The sequence below is a fragment of the Canis lupus genome, chromosome 10 (genome assembly GCF_011100685.1).
Source record: "Canis lupus familiaris isolate Mischka breed German Shepherd chromosome 10, alternate assembly UU_Cfam_GSD_1.0, whole genome shotgun sequence".
Taxonomy (NCBI): domain Eukaryota; kingdom Metazoa; phylum Chordata; class Mammalia; order Carnivora; family Canidae; genus Canis; species Canis lupus.
The window spans coordinates 26,197,159-26,216,145 of NC_049231.1; the positions used below are offsets into that span (position 1 = coordinate 26,197,159).

Below are 18,987 nucleotides of genomic sequence, written 5' to 3' on the forward strand. Positions count from 1 at the left end.
ATGAGCTATTTTGAGAGATAAGATAGATAAGCATGAAATTTTAAGCAGACATGCTTAGTTATGCATTTATACCTTTTATATGTACAAAGTATGGTATATTTGGATATGTTTAAATTCACTATCATAAAGGTCTTTCAGATTTCCTAACAGTTGAGCTTAGCATCAAAGAATGAAGCACAAGTATACTATCTTGGACTTTGTAAATACTCTTGATTATTTGGTAGCACCAAAAAGGCAAGAAAAATATTTTATTTTTATCTTTCATGCATTTATCATTTTGTGTTTGTTTCTTAGTGAATGTAATTATTAGAATAATAGCTCTTGGCATAATTTATACATAAACAAATGTGTATGTATATTGGGGGTCAATGCATGGACAAAAAAATTGTTACTGATTGGGTGTGCAGTTAAAACAGTTTGGGAATTACTTGTTCTCAGGATAAAGTCAGGCCCCTTAGCATGTTCCAAATCGACCTTTTACTATTAATTCCTTAGTCTTCAATCTAACACATTGCATTTGGCATTCCTAGTATATTCTTCACTTCTATGTGCTGATACTTAAGATGTTTCTTCTTCCCTGTAATAGCAGTTTCTTGCTGTTTGTTGAATTCCTACTTAGTTGTCAAATTCTAGCTCAGAGGTCTTTTCCTCCATATCTCCAACTATTTCTTTTTCTCACTAGGCAGAATTAATTGCTGTAGAACTTTATTAATAATATCAGTGTGGGTTTTTTATAGTATACCCATTTGATATATATATGTATATGTGTGCATGTATGTATACATGTACATGTATATGTACAGATTTGTCCTTGACTAGATTCTTAGGGTATATGTCATATGATAATCATCTTTTTACCATCAGGCCTTGGTACATACTGGACATCAGTAAATTTTTATTTAGTAGAAGTTATAAAAAAAGAAACTGAGGGAATTGAGGTAAGAAATTTGATCATTGAAAAACTACTCAATAAGAATGATTTTGTTGGATCAGAAAAGAAAAAAAGCAATGAAGTTTATTTTTTATTTTTTATTTTTATTTATTTATGATAGTCACAGAGAGAGAGAGAGAGAGGCAGAGACATAGGCAGAGGGAGAAGCAGGCTCCATGCACCGGGAGCCCGATGTGGGATTCGATCCCGGGTCTCCAGGATCGCGCCCTGGGCCAAAGGCAGGCGCCAAATCGCTGTGCCACCCAGGGATCCCAGCAATGAAGTTTATACCGAGAAATTAATGAGAGAGAAATTGCAGTGATCCAAGAATCTATAATTGGATCCTACCTGAGATACTGGTATTAAGAAGAGACAAAGAAAAAAGGTAAAAGCAGAAGAAACTATAGAAAAAAAGACCTTTATGTTGATTTCCTTGATTAGTTTTTACCCTTTACCCGGAGTGCACATCTCCAGATACCTGCATTGCTTCCTCACTTCAGATCTCTGCTGAGAATCTGAGAAAGTCATTTTATTAGTGAGGTCTCTTATATCTACCCTATTTATTTAAAATCAGCCCCACCCCATTCTTTGTACTGATACGCCCTAGCCACCTTCTGTTTTATTTTTCTTCATAGCTTTTCTTATCTGACATAGGGCATGTTTTATATATTTTTTTATCCCTTCTTACTCCCTATTATTTGTTTTCTTTCTCCTCCTACAAAAGCATAAGTTTCATGAAGACAGGAATATTTTATGTCTGTTTGAGGTTTAAAGATTTTTATATATATTTTTTAGAGGGAGAGAGAGAGCATGAGCAGGAAGAGGGGCAGAGGGAAAGGCAGAAAATCACAAGCAGATTCTGCACTGAGCACAGAGCCCAATGTGGGGCTCAATCTCATGACCTTGAGATCATGACCTGAGCTAAAATCAAGGGTCAGATGCTTAACATCTTTGTCCATGCTCTATAACATTACAACAGTGCCTATCACACAGTGCCTGCCCAGTAATTAATAATAGTATTACAGTAATCTCCCCTTATCTGTGGTTTCAATTTCCATAGTTTCAGTTACCCCTGGTCAACTGCGGTCTGGAAGCAGATGATCCTCCTTCTGACATATTGTTCAGAAGGTTGGTAGTAGCCTAGTGCTATATTACAATGCTTATGTCACTCACTTCACTTCCATATTATCACATAGGTGTTGTATTATCTCACATCACATAAAAAAGGTGAGTAGAATACAATAAGATATTTTGAGAGAGATAACCCATTCATATAATAGCTTTTATTATGGTATATTGGTATAATTGTTCTATTTTATTATTGTAGTTAATCTGTCACTGTGCTTAATTTACAAATTAAACTTCATCGTAGGTACGCATGTGTAGAAAAAAGACATATATAGGATTGTCTTCACAGTTTTTACGGTCTATACAGTTTCTGGCATCTAACTAGGGGTCTTGGAAAGTATTCCTCATGGCTAAGGGAAGGCAACTGTACTGTAGAGGGGAAAAGTTGAGAAAACAATTCGGAAAACTTGGGGAACAAGAGAAACTTATTTTCAAATAGTTCATTGGTTAACGTTTCAAACAAGGTTCTCCATATGCTTTTTTTCAACCTCCAGACAGCTTTTCAGATGAAGTAAATTTAAAACAATGAGTCTAATTATTCATCTGAAAAGATTTTTAGTAAATTTTATGATAAATTTCACTGTTTCAGACTTTGGGGACACTGTTTTGTATTATAGTTTTGGGGGGGTTTTAGGTTGACAGTTGAACACATTGTTTTATTTTATTTTATTTATTTTCTTTGTAAATTTATTTTTTATTGGTGTTCAATTTGCCAACATATAGAATAACACCCAGTGCTCATCCCGTCAAGTGCCCACCTCAGTGCCTGTCACCCAGTCACCCCCCACCCCCCGCCCATCTCCCCTTCCACCCCCCAAGTGCTAACACCTGAAAATCAGCACAGCAGGCCCCTCCCCCAGAAGACCAGCTAGACCAACAGGGGAAAAACAAATTTTTGACCAAGCAGCACTGGAAAGTTCCAGGGGAAGTAGAGGGATTTACAGTATACAGAATCAGAGGATACCCCCCTTGTTTTTTTGTTCTTTTATTTCTATTTACTTCCCCCTCTTTTTTTCTTTTTTCTTTTCTCTCTCTTTCCTTCCTTCCTTCCTTCCTTCCTTCCTTCCTTCCTTCCTTCCTTCCTTCCTTCCTTCCTTCCTTCCTTCCTTCCTCTCTTTTCTCTCTTTTCTCTCTTTTCTCTCTTTTTCTCCTTTTCCCAGTACAACTTGTTTTTGGCCACTCTGCACTGAGCAAAATGACTAGAAGGAAAACCTCACTTCAAAAGAAAGAATCAGAAACAGTCCTCTCTCCCACAGAGTTACAAAATTTGGATTACAATTCAATGTCAGAAAGCCAATTCAGAAACACTATTATAAAGCTACTGGTGGCTCTAGAAAAAAGCATAAAGGACTCAAGAGACTTCATGACTGCAGAATTTAGATCTAATCAGGCAGAAATTAAAAATCAATTAAATGAGATGCAATCCAAGCTAGAACACATTGTTTTAAATACAGAGATACTTTACCTGAAACAGTGTCTAGAATCTATAGAAAAACATTGAACATATGAATTTAAAATGTAACCAACATACTGCTTAAAAATAAGTTTATTCTGTATTCTCCAACTTTTTGGACCCCTATATTAGCAAACAAGTTTATATAGTTTAACTGTGTGACAAAGGCTCTTCTAAATATTTTACCTGTATTAACTCGTTTAATCTTCATAATAACCCTTTGGATAGGTTGGCCCCTTTTTACTGATGAGGAAAGGAAGGTACAAAGAAGTTGAGTAGCTAGCTCACACGGCTAGTTAGTGTTAGAGTCAAGATTATAATCTAGACGTTTTGACTCTAGAATCCATGTTCTCAACAATATGTTGTTGAATGAATGATGTTATCCATATCCTGCTCATGCTCTTTGCTCTTCTACTCTATGCTGTCACCACATGTCACATCTCCAGACTTGACCAAGCACTTGACTAGCAGCATATAGCAGGATGGAGCACATAGGAAGGATCTGAGAACTGAATTAGTTGTGTTCATTAATCTGGGACAGGAACCGAGAGGTTTATTCTTTTTTTCATCTATTTCAGAGTTATTTTATGTCAAAGATGATACAAGAAATGTACATATTATACTCTTGACTTGCAGCAGTCATGGCCTAAAAAATCATTCACTCAAATCTAATTTTACGGTCTTGGACAAATAGCTAGATGCAGTTGGCATGGCTGGGCCTGTTTTTTATCGCAGGTTTAGGGCCCATTATGCATTAGGCTCAAACTTATCAGAAAGAGTGCCATGTTCCTGCAGGTGATTCAGGTTCTCCAACTGATAGTCCTCAGTCTCCTTGATATTTTCAGGTCAAGTGCAATGTTCTTTCCCTTATGTGCACAATATCCCTATATCTCTGTCAGAGCACATTTATATACATGCCTGTATCTTTTGCAAAACTGTGAATTTCTAAAGGGCGATAACATTATCTCTAGCACTTACTACATTGCCTGGGAGTAGGATCACTCAATAGATATTAGATGAATGGATGACTAATACTGTAATACTTTTATACCTTTAGCAGATTTATAGCAATTAACTTTCTTTTAGGAATATAAAAAATATAAATGTCAAAGTTGACTCCTTTAACCATAAAATTTCTACCTCTTTACTCTAAATTATTATTATTAAAGATTTTATTTATTCATGAGAGACACACAGAGAGAGAGAGAGAGGGGCAGAGACACAGGCAGAGGGAGAAGCAGGCTCCATGCAGGGAGCCCGACGTGGGACTCAGTCCCGGGTTTCCAGGGCCACACCCTGGGCCGAAGGTGGCGCTAAATCGCTGAGCCACCCGGGCTGACCTCTAAATTATTTTTTAAAATAGGTTTTTAATGCTAACACTGCTTTATTGAGATATAATTTATATACTAAAACATGCACAGATCCTAAGTATACAGTTTGATGAATGTTGGTAAGTATAACCAATCACCCATATGAAGATAAAGAACATTTCCAATCCCCCTTTCCGTTTATCCCCCTTTCTACTTAGTTCTTCCTCCTTCCCAGCGGCAGCTGCTATTCTAATTTCTCCTACTGCGTAAATTAGTTGTGTTTTTTTCTTGAAACTCATACAGATGGAAACATATGTATTCTTCTGCCTCTGGCTTCTTTATCTCCACTAATGATTTTAAGACTCATGCATGTTGTTGCATACATTAGTAGTATCATTCCTGTTTATTGGTGAGTCCTGTTCCATTATATGAACATCTCAGTTTTTTTGCCCATCTTCTGTTGATGGGCATTTGATATGTGTATAGTTCTTGGCTATTATGAATAAAGCTCTTGTGAATGTTATTATGTAAGCCTTTTTATGGCTATACATATTCAGTTCTCTTGGGCATATGCTCAAGAGTGGCATTTCTGGGTGTATATTCAACTAGTCTTCTAAAGTGGTTTCTACCACTTCGTACTCCCACCAGTAGTGTTTGAGAGTTTGTTGCTCCACATACTTGTCACTACTTAAGTACTGTTATTCTTTTTTATTTAACCAATTTGATGAGTATATAGTATTGTTTCAATCTCCATTTCCCTGAAAAGTTGTTGAGCATCTTTTAATATGATTTGTGAACATCTTTGCCTATTCAAGTGTTTTGCCTATTTCAGTTTTAAATTTTTTTGCCTATTTTTAAATTTCATTTGTAGTGGTTCTTTATACATTCTGGATATGAGTCCTTTGTCAGATAGATATATGGATTACAAATATTTTCTCCAAGTTTGTGACTTGTCTTCCCACTTTCTTAATGTCTTTTGATGAAGTGCAGTATGTTTTCCTTTATGGCTGATGCCTTTTGTGTCTTGTCTGAGAAACTTGCCTACCCCAAAGCTATGAAGGAGTTCTCTTGGTTTCTTTTAGACATCTTACAGTTTTAGCTAGGTCTGTGATTGATCTAGAATTAACTTTATGTATATTATGAGGTGGAAGTAAAGTTCAGTCTTTTCCATAAGGTATCTAGTTGTTTGAGTTACTAGATTTTAATAATAGAGCATTTTTGTGTTTGGTATCTTATTTGACCCTTACAATATCTTAGAGGAATAAAAGATATATGTTATCTCTCTTAAAGAGATGAGGAGCTAGCGCCCAGACAGATTAAGTTATTTAGGTAAGGTTGCACAGCTAATTAATGACTGAACATGATTAAAGCTCATATATCCTAATACTGCTTAGTGCTATTCTATTATTGTGCTACACAGCCTCTCCTAATTGAGTTTTAAAAAATATCCTAACAAAGTTTCATCGAACTACCGGAGTGAACTTAATTAAAATTGTCTGAAAAATACCTAGTTGAATGTTTCATACCATCAAATTATTTATTTATACAGATTATGGTATTCTTTTTATAAAACCAAATTTATAGTATTCTTGGAAATGTGTGTATTATAGATGTATGTACTACTTTATTCTCAATTAGGTAAGTCATGAGATTGTAGTTAATTTTGTTTAAATGGGCCATTATATGTGTACATTTATGTAAATTAAAGGTAGATTTCTTTTTATTTTTTATTTTTATTTATTTTTTAAAATAAGTTTATTTTTTATTGGTGTTCAATTTGTCAACATACAGAATAACACCCAGTGCTCATCCAGTCAAGTGCCCACCTCAGTGCCTGCCACCCAGTCACCCCCACCCCCACCCACCTCCCCTTCCACCACCCCTAGTTCGTTTCCCAGAGTTAGGAGTCTTTCATATTCTGTCTCCCTTTCTGATATTTCCCACTTATTTTTTCTCCTTTCTCCTTTATTCCCTTTCACTATTTTTTATATTCCCCAAATGAATGAGACCATATAATGTTTGTCCTTCTCCAATTGACTTATTTCACTCAGCATATTATTTCACTCAGTTCCATCTACGTCGATGCAAATGGTGGGTATTTGTCATTTCTAATGGCTGAGTAATATTCCATTGTATACATAAACCACATCTTCTTTATCCATTCATCTTTTGATGGATTTCTTCTTTTTTTTTTTTGATGGATTTCTTCTTAAAGGTACATTCTAAAAAGACAAATTTTCAGTGTTGTTAAAAAATTATGTTAAGCGGTTTTACTAGAAGTAACTTGGCATACACTGGTGACATTACTGCCATTTTAGTTTTCCCTTGTCATTATCAGTCATCTAATTTGGGAATTAGATGCTTCACACTTTGACCCATGGCTGATTTTGTACAGGCTGCCTGTCTGCCTCCAGGATTGGCCCTTACCAATCACCTACCCATTTGTTCACTAAAGTTTGAAAGTCTTGGAGTAGGAACTAAACCTTATAAGCCAGAGTTAAGAGACACAACCCGAAATGTAAAAAGCAAAGACTGTGGAAGATGTGATACATTTATATATTTACGCTAGTTTAGAAGTTATTGATTTAAAAAAAAATTTTTTTTTGAGGAGATGGTTTTTTGAGTTCAGGTTCTCACAGAAGGGAAGAAAACAAAACACCAGGTATTTGGACCCTGATAGGATTTAGAGAAAGACTGGACATGGACAAGTAGAAGAACAAAGGAATGATTAGAATTTCACTTTCAAGGTGACTATAATGAATTAAACAGAGCCAAGATATCTGGAAACAGTGAGTTCAAGAAAAAGAAAATATTTTAAAATGTAGAATTACTTTGGATGTTGGTTAGCCTCTAAAAGCAAAATAACTGAAATCTGACTGTCTTCCTTCTTTTACAGGAGGGACAGAAGTGGGACAGTGTGAGGCAGGCAGCTCCTGGACTGGGAGGTGGGAGGGGGTGGGAGCGGGAAGGAGGGTAGTGCCTAAGCACTGTGGGAAGAATCTAGCTTCCAAGTGCATCAGACTTGATTGTCTCTCTATAGCTGTCAGACAGCAGTGGTCAGAATTCTCTAACCATCAAACCCATCTGATACATAGTGGAGGCTGGATTCATTAGTGAAAGTAGATGTGCTCATTTACAGAGAGGTGGGATAATTAACACAAGGCTGCTGAACAAATGTGATTTCCTGTAACACATATTTTTATAGTTTTGATGAACAAATGAATTTCCTTTAAACAAACATCCAGGCTTCGGGTCATCATGAGCCTGTTCTGTTAGTGCTTTGTTATTGTTACAAGTAACTTGAAAGTTATATTACTGTGAGTTCAAATAAAACCTTTATACCTACAACAGTTTAATATTTTGGATCACCTTTTGCTCCTTCGAGCAAATATAATCATTGGTAATCATGACAGCAAGAAACAAACCATGAATCTATTTAAACTTAAATATGCCAGTCTAGCCAGTCTTCCCACGTTCCTCTTTACATATTATACACACATGGACAGCAGAGTACAGTAAACAAACAAGAGAGAATAACAGTTTAGCACTTCAGTGCTGTGTCAACACAATCGTGCTCTTCTCAAGGTTCCCATCAAATAAAAAAGCTTACATTTGTATGCTAAATTCAGTCAAGGAAACTAAAGTCTATATTGTGGTATTTCTATAGAGCCAGTCTCTACCTTCAAACTTACTATTAACTTTATGACTTTGGAAAAGTTTTTTACTCCCCCTAAACTTACTTTTCTTATCTGTAAAATGGACTTTGTGAGGATTGGAGATAATGTCTGAAGGCCAGGCACCTTCTAGATCATCAATCAATATTAGCTTATACTGTTACTCCTTGGCATATTTTTACTTTTATTACTTTTATTTCCTGCAGTGTATATTCATGTCCAAATAATGCTCAGTGCAAACCATTCACTAGGAAGGGCTTCTCCACTATCCTGTTTTTCCAGTTTCTGCCCATCCAATGCGCCTTGCCCACATATCTGTTGAAGCACACTGCTGTATGACCCAAGGACATGTTACCTCCTTCACTGGACTCCGGGTTTGGAGGGCTGAGGTTATTTTATTGAGATCTCTATTTCTTTACTCAATTTGGTGAAGGTGCTGAATAAATGTCTGCTGACTGAAATGCTGACAAGTGGGCTATTATTGGAGGTTCAAAGAAAAGATTGGTAGCTTTTTTTTTTTTTTTTTTTTTTTGATTGGTAGCTTCTAAGAGTTTCCCATTATCCTAAATGTTCTGTCTTTCTACAAGATTTCTACATATAGGATTATTTTTATTTATCCTGCTTAGTCTTTGAAGATCATTTTTGATGTGAGGATTCATGTATTTTCTCTTAAATTCTCAGCCCCTTTTGCTCTGAATATTGCTTTTTTGTGATTACCGTAATTTTCTTCTTTTGAAACTAAGTGAATACTGGGCCTTGCACAATCTGTCGTTTATGACTTTTAATTAATCTTTTTAATCTTACTGCCACTCTGTGCTATATTTTGGAAGAATTCCTTAATACTATTCTTCAATTACCTCTTCAGCTGTTAGATTCTGGAGTTTTTGGATGTTGAGGGTTTTTTTCTTTTTAATTCTACTGAGTATAGTTTTCATTTCTAGGATTTTTAATCGGCTCTTTTCATATCCAATGTTTTTGTTTCATTTCTGCCTATTTTTGTTTCATAATCTCCAATTTCTTGTTGTGGTTATGATTCCTGTATTAATCTCTCTTAATTGTATTACTTAAAAATCTTTGTTTAGGGGGTGCCTGGGTGGCTCAGGTGGTTAAGCATCCACCTCTTGATTTCAGCTCACATCATGATCTCAGGGTCATGAGATAAAGACTCACACCTGGCTCACGCTGGGCCTGGCACCGCTTGGGAGTCTCTCTCTCCTTCTCCCTCTGCCCCCCCACCACACGTGCACGTGCTCTCACTCTCTCTCAAATCAATCATAAATACATATGTAAAAATAAAAATCTTTGTTTAGCGTTTTAAAATCCTCTAACAATATAGAATATTGATTTATAGAAGATCTTACAGAATCCTATAGAACACTGATTTCCCTTGCAGTGTATTTGCATTTTGATTGCTGTTTTTATCAGCCATCTTTCTTAAGCATGAGATTTTTTTAAAAAACTATTTTGGAATTTTAGTTTTCTGTCTTATTTTGACTGGGAGGTTCTTCCTCCACTATCCATGTTCACCCCTTGATGTTGGTTTTCAGTTCATGCCACCCAGCTCCCTTAGAGCCTCCAGTACAGCCCTTAGAAAGGCAGCCATGCCCTGTGATAGAACTAAGGTGTCTTACATGCAGCCACTGAGGTGGCAGGAGCCTTGCCTGCCTTAGGTTTAGTTCCCAGCCTTAAGGCTGCACATGTGTCTTCTAGCTTCTAGACCCACAGCTACAAATAAGTGACAGCCCAGGAAGCAGCTGGGTTTTTCCCCTCTTCTTTTTCTTTTCTTCCCAGCCCTCTCTCAAACACAGATACCCCCTAACATCAAAGAGTGAGATCAGCTCTGGTTCCCTAACACCTGAGGAGCTGAACTCCTTCCTGACTGCCAGATCAAGAACCCAGCAGCCCTGTAGCTTCAGCCTGGCTTATTGCTTTTTCATTTCTCTTATATTTATGGTTTGTGGAGGTTTTTATCCTGTTTTTGAGACTGCTGATGTCTATTATTGCTGTATATTTGGAGCAGAGCAGAGGGGTACTTTGAAGCATGAACTTATTGGTGCCAACTTGACTGAGGGTTTTTTAACTTGAAAATAACACTGTTGGGGATACTTCTCCCCTACCTTCCTACCCCAATTCCATCACCCACCCCTGGAGACATTGTGGAGGATAGAAGGCAAGGGAGACTTGAGATAAGTAAATAAACAGAACACCACAGGCAAGAAATGAGTGGGGCCTGAACTGGGAGATGGAGACGAGAGGATGGATTTGACACTAACAAGAGGCCTGGGTTATTGAGTTTTGGGGGTGGTGGTGAATGGATATAAAATTCACTGAGAAAGGAATATAGGAAGAAGAGTAAATTTGGGTTGGTTAGTGGGTCAGGTATGGGGGGAGCGGTGTTAAGATGTTTTATGACCACTCTCTGAAGCCTAATACATGTTTTTCTAGAAGTCCGATGTATGTCTTTGTTTCTGGTGCATTTCACTGCCCAACATCTTTGAATTTATCATATTTCTAAATCCTTTTACATGATGCTCATTTGTGTGTTTACAGAGACTCCTCCCCTGCATTTGGGACATTTTCCCTCAGAATGTTCCTTCATTTATTGAACAGACATTTCTGAAGTATCTCTTAAGCACACAGGCATACTTCTGGCTGTAATGGAGGGAAAAAGACATTTATCAAATAAATAAGCAATTACAACCTGTGGAAGTGCAGTAAGAGACAAGTGCAGGTGCATGAGACTGGAAACCAGGCTTGACCAAGGATGTGTAGAGCGAGCTGGGAGGGTCTTGCTATCTCTCAACAGAGGGCTTCCTAAAGAAGTGAAGTCAGAGCTGCTCCCTCTGCCTGAATGTCTGCAGGGCTGGTTTTTTCTGGCTGCTCAAAATGCACAGAGATATGACTTGACTTCACTGCACCACAACTTGATGTTTAGCACCTCACTGTTCTTTATTTCCTTTAGAGCATTTATTTTTATCTGAAATTATCTTGTTTAGGAATCTTGTCATTTTTTTTCTCACTTGTGCTTCTAGAACAATTCCTGAAACTTAAGTATTTAAGAAATGATCAGATAATTGCCTAGGTGCATAAGTGAGTATCTCTGGGTATTGGTCTGATGCATAGTTGCTCTAGTGATTTGTATGTCCTTTGCCTTTGCTTGAGTTTGAGAAGCCTCCTCCAGTTGGCTTTCTGTTTGTTCATTTTTCTATCCTGTTGACTCTCCCCTCACTTCACTGTGCCTTTCTGATGGGTGTTGCCAATGGGAGTATCTCCTGCTCTGGCCAAGGGGATGGGCATGTGACTTTCAAGCTGGGCCAAACTGAGTCATTCTCTTGGATTTTTCCAGTTTGAATGAAGGAAGAGGGAGGCTTCTCAGGTGGTAGAGTGTGAGGCATGAACCTGGAGGTATCTGTGGCCATGTCCACATTCAGATGGATGAAGCCAATATGTAAGGGTTTGAGAAAATGAAGGCATTACACGCCTCTTCCAGAGGGAAGAAGGGATGGGAGAGGGAAGAGGAGTCCTAGTAGTTCTCCAGTCTCTTCCTCTTTTTTACCTGAGGCCCAGTCATAACCCCTGGTTTTTTCATGGCCAGTTCAATTTGAGTTTCTGTCACTTAGAACCCAAAGATTCCTAATTAAAATAATATAGCTTTTAAAAAATATATATTTATTTATTAGAGAGAGAATGAATGAAGGGGAGGGGCAAAGGGAGAGGAAGAAGCAGACTCTCCAGTGAGCAGGGAGTCTGACTTAGGGCTCAATCCCAGGGTCCTGGGATCATAGCCTGAGCTGGAGACAGACATTTAATTGACCAAGCCACCCAGGCCCCCCAAAACAGAATATAGCTTTGTTTTGACTTTATTCTTCATCTTAATAATGAGCTTTACATCTTGATGTACCTTTGGGTATTGATCTATTTCGTAGCTTGATTTCTCATTTCAGAGAATCCATGTTTTCTCCCTCCCTTTGTCTTTCTCCCTCCATTCCATCTTCTTCCCCTCCCCTCCTTTTCTCTTTTAGACACAAAGTGGTTGGTTCCTATATGTGTTCTATTCCAGTACAATTCTGTTTTAGTACTGCATCCCTCCTTTCCTTTCAGAAACATATTACTTAGCAGTGAGGAGATGCCATCTTGTTAGTACTATTATTATTTAACTCATCCTGGAAACAAGTTTATTGGACTCATAGATTTTTTTTCACTTTCAACTTCAGTGCTTTAGAACAGCCAGGTTTCTACTCTCCAGCATCTTGAGGGTGGCAGGGAGGTAGCCAGGGCAGTGGGCAGCCTCAAGTGAGAAGTAAACCACTGGGCTTGACATTCCGGATGCTATCAACTGCTCCCTCAGGGAAGAGCCCTGATGTTTCAGGGAGAAGTGCTTCATCATTGTGGTTGGCTTTCTGCTTGATGTACCTGCATGGACCTTTGAACTTTTGTAGCTGCTTTCAAGTGCCACCAATTCATGCAGACTCCAAGTAAAATAATCCACATCTGTCCCATAACTTCTAGTTCTGACCTTTTGTAATTAAGGGTGTTGCAAGAAACTTTCAGGCCAAGCAACTTTCTCAGGCAGCTGCATTGTAAATTGGCACTCAGTATCTTATACATGTGGTTCCATTTGCACTATGTCAAGGAGGAAATTGAAACTTTTTGGTAATTTGCTCCTTTATCAACTCATTTACTCAGTAAATGTGCAATCATTCTTCTAGACACTAAAGGTACTGGGTGAATGAGGTTCTCTGCCCCCATGGAGTTTGTATCATAGATAAAAGAAATAGTAAACAAGTAAACGTGTGTGTGTTTGTGTGTGTGTATAACAGTATCGGGTAGTGACAAAATAGGTAATGAAAGAGAGAGTGATGGGAATGGGGCTATTTTAGAGAGGGTGGGCAGAAGGAAGGCTTCTCTGAGGTGGTGACATTTGAGTAGAGACTTGAATGAATTAGGGACCTATCCATGCAGAGCCCCTGGCAGAAGCAACAGCTAGCACACAGCTTGAAGGAGATAGATAGCCTGGTGTGATTGCAGAATAAGGCAGTCAGGGTCGCCAGTGTAGAGGGAGAGCGTGGAAGTGGAAGGAGATGAGTTTTTATGAAGTTAGAAATGGAAAAACAAGTCTTTCACCCTTTCTCCCAAACTGAGCTATGGCAGTTTTCCAGGGGAAAGGAGTGTCTGGCATGTTGTCCCCAAAGGCTGACAGTCACAGCAGGCTTCTATCAGGCAACACAAAGTGGTAACCCAAAACACTGCGGGATTTTTTGTTTACAGACTACAAATTACTCATAGGAAACTAAGGGTGTTAAGAATGATACGGTTCACAGCAGTTATAAAAGAAGTTTGGAAGGAGGAAGTGACTAAGAAATGAGATTAAGAGTAGATAAAATAATCCTGGGAAAAATGGCAACTTGAACAAAGGTTTCTGAAACCATCCGTAGCAGTCCTTAATGAAATGACTGCAGAGAACATATTAGCTTCTTTCATCTAAATGCACCCTACATTTGACCATTTCTCATTACTTCTACTACTTGTAAATTATAGTTGGATATATTACCACTTTAATTCATCATGCTTAGAGCCCAGAGTGAACATTGTAGTGCATCTTTTAGGGACTTTTCAGTTTACTTCTGGAAGAAGGCTTGGGAAGACATGAGATGTTATAATATGAGTTGGTCCCAAGCTATGGAGAGGGGAGTGGGTTTCCTTTATCATTTCTCATGGGGAAGGGATTGAGAATAGTAATGATACTATATATTTGAATGAGTATATTTTTATATCTGTGAATTACACTGAGATATGCTTCTACTGGTTTTTACATAGAAAACTCAAGGCCAGACAGATCACCTAACATATCAGAGTCACACAGATGATTAAGGAGAGCATCTTCATTAGGATTCTGGTCTTAGACTGTGCTCTGGCACTCTATTAATGGCATCAAGTTGTTTTGATAAGATGTTACGTCAAAGAAAATCCATTCCCCCCCCCCCCATTCTTGTCCCACCCCAATCGTACCCCTTTAAGGTAAGGGATATTAACAATGTTGTGAGAGCACAGCAGGCCATCTTCCTGCCCATCCATCATCCATCCATCCATCCATCCATCCTATCCACTCATGTATTTCTCTATCTACTTATCTCTCCTGTATTCATATATAATGATTGATTTTCCTCTGTGCTTTACCGATTTAAATCATACCATGCATATTATTTTAAATCTTTAGTTATATGTCATGGTCGTACATCTAGATCTAATTTCATTTTTCTTCTTTTATGCCTATATTGTTTGATTTATTGCAATGTATTTATTACTTTTAAAAGGAAATATGTGATACGATTTCATCATACATTTATTTACTTCTCAAAGTATAAGAAAAGGAGAGCTTATTGACAATTCTAATGAAACCGGTTTCCCTATTTTTTCTCTTTGCTTACATTGCTTATGTTTTTTTTCCTAATTTTCTTAAGAATAAAAGTTAATTGTAGCTTTAATGAACATTTTCTTACCTACACAAATCCAATGTATTTTTCAGGTTATTATATCCGGGAAAAGTCTAAGCAAGTAATAACGTTGCTGATGGATGAACAGTTGCTGCATAGAGAGAGGGAAGTAGCATGTCGGACAAGACGGCGTACCTCCTACTCTATGACATTTCCTAAAAGATTACCTGGTACAGCTAACTCACCAACAGCATGTGCTTCTGCCCACACACCAGAAATTTCTGCTTCAGAGAAGAAACGTAAGCTTCTTAAGGTTGCAAGGCTACATAATAAAAGTACGTATAATGAGCGTCAGCCTACAATGGTATCATTTAAGAACAATGAAAAAATATAAACATTAGGGTTTTTGTTTTTTTTTTGTTTTTAACATTTTACTTATTTATTTATTCATGAGGAACACAGAGAGAAAGGCAGAGACATAGGCAGAGAGAGAAGCAGGGTCCTTGCAGGTCCTTGCAGGGACTTGATCCCGGGATCACAACCTGAGCCAAAGACAGACACTCAACTGCTGAGCTACCCAAGTGCCTCAAAACATTAGATTTTAATACTGAAGTATTAATGCTATATTAGTGCTATTGGTACTATATTAGGCCTCATTCTGTACAAAACAAAGATGAATAATAGTAGAAAATATTACGACTGTTTTCTGAATGCAATTTATTTGGGTTTCAAATAAAATGAGAGTTTTGAGCTCAAATGGTATTAAAATAGTGACTACTTATTTGGCATTGTGATTCATGTTAAGATTTTCATCATAACTGGAATGTGAGCCTCAGGGTCTGGGCATCTATGCGTTTTGTGCTGTTTGATCCTACACATTTCTTAAATGTGCCTCAGAATTCTGAAAGTCTCTCAAACTCCTACAGGACAACAGTGTCTTCTATCATAGAACTTTTTCCTTTGCCAAAGATTTTAAATGCAGAATGAACTTTTTAAAAAAAGGCTTTCTTGGGGATCCCTGGGTGGCTTTGCAGTTTGGCGCCTGCCTTTGGCCTGGGGCACCATCCTGGAGTTCCGGGATCGAGTCCCGAGTCGGGGCTCCGGGCGTGGAGCCTGCTTCTCCCTCTGCCTGTGTCTCTGCCTCTCTCTCTCTCTCTCTCTCTATCATGAACGAATAAATTTTTTAAAAAATCTTAAAAAAAATAAAGGTTTTCTTTGTAATGTTATAGAAATCAGCAGGAAAACACAATTATTGGGACACTTGGGTGGCTCAGCAGTTTAGCGTCTGCCTTTGGCTCAGGTGTGATCCCAGGGCCCTGGGATTGAGTTCCACTTCAGTCTCCCTGCATGGGGCCTGCTTCTCCTTCTGCCTGTGTCTCTGCCTCTCTCTCTGTGTGTCTCTCATGAATAAATAAATAAAATCTTAAAAAAAAAAAAAGAAACAAATTACCTTTTCTAGTAAATTTGCCAAAACATGAAGGAATGTCATTGTGCTCTATCTTCTCCAGTACAAACCTTGTTGGTAAGTTTTGTGTAAGGAATGGTCTGAGGAAGGAAAATCATTAAAGAAATGTGACTTGAATTACTGTGCCTTGAAAGGAGGTAAACTTTATGCTGTGAGAGAGACAGCAGAAGTGACAGAGTTAAAAGTATTTTCAGAGGCTTGCCGCCTAGCTTTATCATGTAACTCTATTAAACAAGAGCCTGAAAGAGCTGCAGGTATTAAATGAACAGATGTTCCAAATGTCAGTTATGTATAGAAATTAAGAATGTTAATAGTAATACCAACACAGAGGAATCTTGCTAAAAATCACTAAAGTACTTCTCTGACTCAGGAGTTCTCGAATGTTCACTCAGTTTGTGTTTGTGTGGACTAGGGAGATGGAAAGATGGTAAAAGACAGTAAATGCCATCCACATGCTTCTTTTTTTTTTTTTTTTTTTTTTTTTTTTTTTTAAATTTTTTTTTTTTTTTTAAATTTTTTATTTATTTATGATAGTCATCACACAGAGAGAGAGAGAGAGGCAGAGACACAGGCAGAGGGAGAAGCAGGCTCCATGCACCGGGAGCCCGACGTGGGACTCGATCCCGGGTCTCCAGGATCACGCCCTGGGCCAAAGGCAGGCGCCAAACCGCTGCGCCACCCAGGGATCCCCATCCACATGCTTCTAAGTGGAGTGGAACCTCTTTCTTTCTGGTAGCCATTTTATTTAGAAATAAATCTCCAGGAGAGAAAAGAGACACAGTCTGAAATTTTCTCACAGAAGCCTTCAACTCAAACTAATACAAAAATGGAGTTACAGAGTAAAATTACCGACTTGCCCACCCCTTTCACTACTTCTCTCTTGCCTTTCTTGTTCTCTCTCCATTCCTTTTTTCTCTTCCTTGCTCTTTCATTGTAAACATCTATTAATGGATTGTTTTGAAATTTAGATATCAAGCAGAAATTTGGAGCTATAGCAGTGAGTAAAACATAGTCCCTTTCATCATGGAGCAAATATTCTAGTGACAGAGACAGATACTAATCGCACATAAACAAAATAGATATAAAATGTTATGTCAATGACAAGTCCTATAAAGAAAAGGAAAGCAGGGGGATCCCTGGGTGGCTCAGCAGTTTAGCACCCACCTTTGGCCCAGGGCATGATCCTGGAGTCCCGGAATCAAGTCCCGTGTTGGGCTCCCTATGTGGAGCCTGCTTCTCCCTCTGCCTGTGTCTCTGCCGCCCCCCCCCCCCCGTGTCTCTCATGAATAAATAAATAAAATCTTAAAAAAAATAAAAAAAGAAAGGAAAGCAGTATTAGGGCACAGAAAGTGACAAGGATGACTTTACCTTAGGTCAGGGAGTAAGGAAAGACCTTTGGAAGAGGTGGCTATTTAGACAGAGACCCAAATGAAGTGAAGGGACTATCTATGTATATCGGGGGTGATCCAGGCAAAGGGAACAGCAGGTGCAAACATTCTGAAACTGGAGCAAGCTTGGCGTACTTAACTGTAAGCTTAGGAAATGAATCTTTAAATTGCCACAGAAAGAAGCTCAACTCTGAGCCATTTTTATGATTCATACAGGAGATCAGGTTTATTGCTTTATAGTCACTGCTTTTTTTTTTTTAACCCAAATGATATTCTCTAGCTTTATGACACATCTTATTCACTAAACTGAGCTTCGAATGACTTTTGACTATTTTTAAAAAGTCAGTCTACCTTCAAATGAAGTTTTGCTACAGTTAATTTTTTTTTTCATATCACAAACATGTATTGAGTACTTACGATATGCCAGACGCTATTCTTGGAGTGGTAAGCAAATTGGGTGTATTTGTGCTGTCTTGGAAGTTACATCTAGTAATGGCTTTCAGTCCATTTAAAAAAAAAAAAAGATGTTCAAAAAGAATTTTGGTGAATGATGGCAAATAGTGAATGTTTGGATATAAATAAAAACTTAGTAAATTTGTTAAAAATCTGTTAAACTATTTAAAAACTCCATTTATCCATCTATGTATATATATATACATATACATCGTAGATAGATATATGTGTGTGTTTGCGTTCAAAAAAGAGTAATTGGGGATGGCTGGGTGGCTCGGCAATTGAGTGCCTGCCTTCGGCCCAGGGCATGATCCTGGAGTCTCGGGATTGAGTCCCATATCAGGCTCCCTGCATGGAGCCTGCTTCTCTCTCTGCCTGTGTCTCTGCCTCTCTCTGTGTGTGTCTCTCATGAATAAGTAAATAAAATCTTTAAAACAAAAAACCAAAAAAGAGTAATTGGATTAAGCTTAGCAATACTGTTTCCACATAGGCATTTGAATCTGAAACTGTATTTATCTATTTATTTATTTCAGAGAGAGAGTGCGAGCGTGCACACAAGGGGAGGGGCAAAGGGAGAGGATCTTTAAGCACACTTCCTGCTGAGCGCAGAGCCTAACATGGGGCATGACCCCTGAGATCATGACCTGAGCTGGAACCGAGAGTTGGATGCTTAACTGACCCCCCCCCAGGAAATACACCACAGGAGCTATATTTTAAAGGCAGAAAGAAACCTGACAATTTTGTGTGGGAG

At 38.1% G+C, this 18,987-nt stretch overlaps 1 protein-coding gene across 3 annotated transcripts in view; it reads left to right on the forward strand.

The window, feature by feature from the left end:
- The window catches only part of ENTHD1 (ENTH domain containing 1), a 105,997-nt gene that overhangs the window by 9,796 nt on the left and 77,214 nt on the right, over window positions 1-18,987 (forward strand). For 2 of the 3 annotated variants that reach the window (XM_038550498.1, XM_038550499.1), the window contains one exon: window positions 15,023-15,265. In XM_038550498.1, coding sequence (XP_038406426.1) covers window positions 15,023-15,265 — 243 coding nt within the window. The remainder of the gene's footprint in view (window positions 1-15,022; window positions 15,266-18,987) is intronic. The other variant, XM_038550500.1, reaches the window with a different exon arrangement.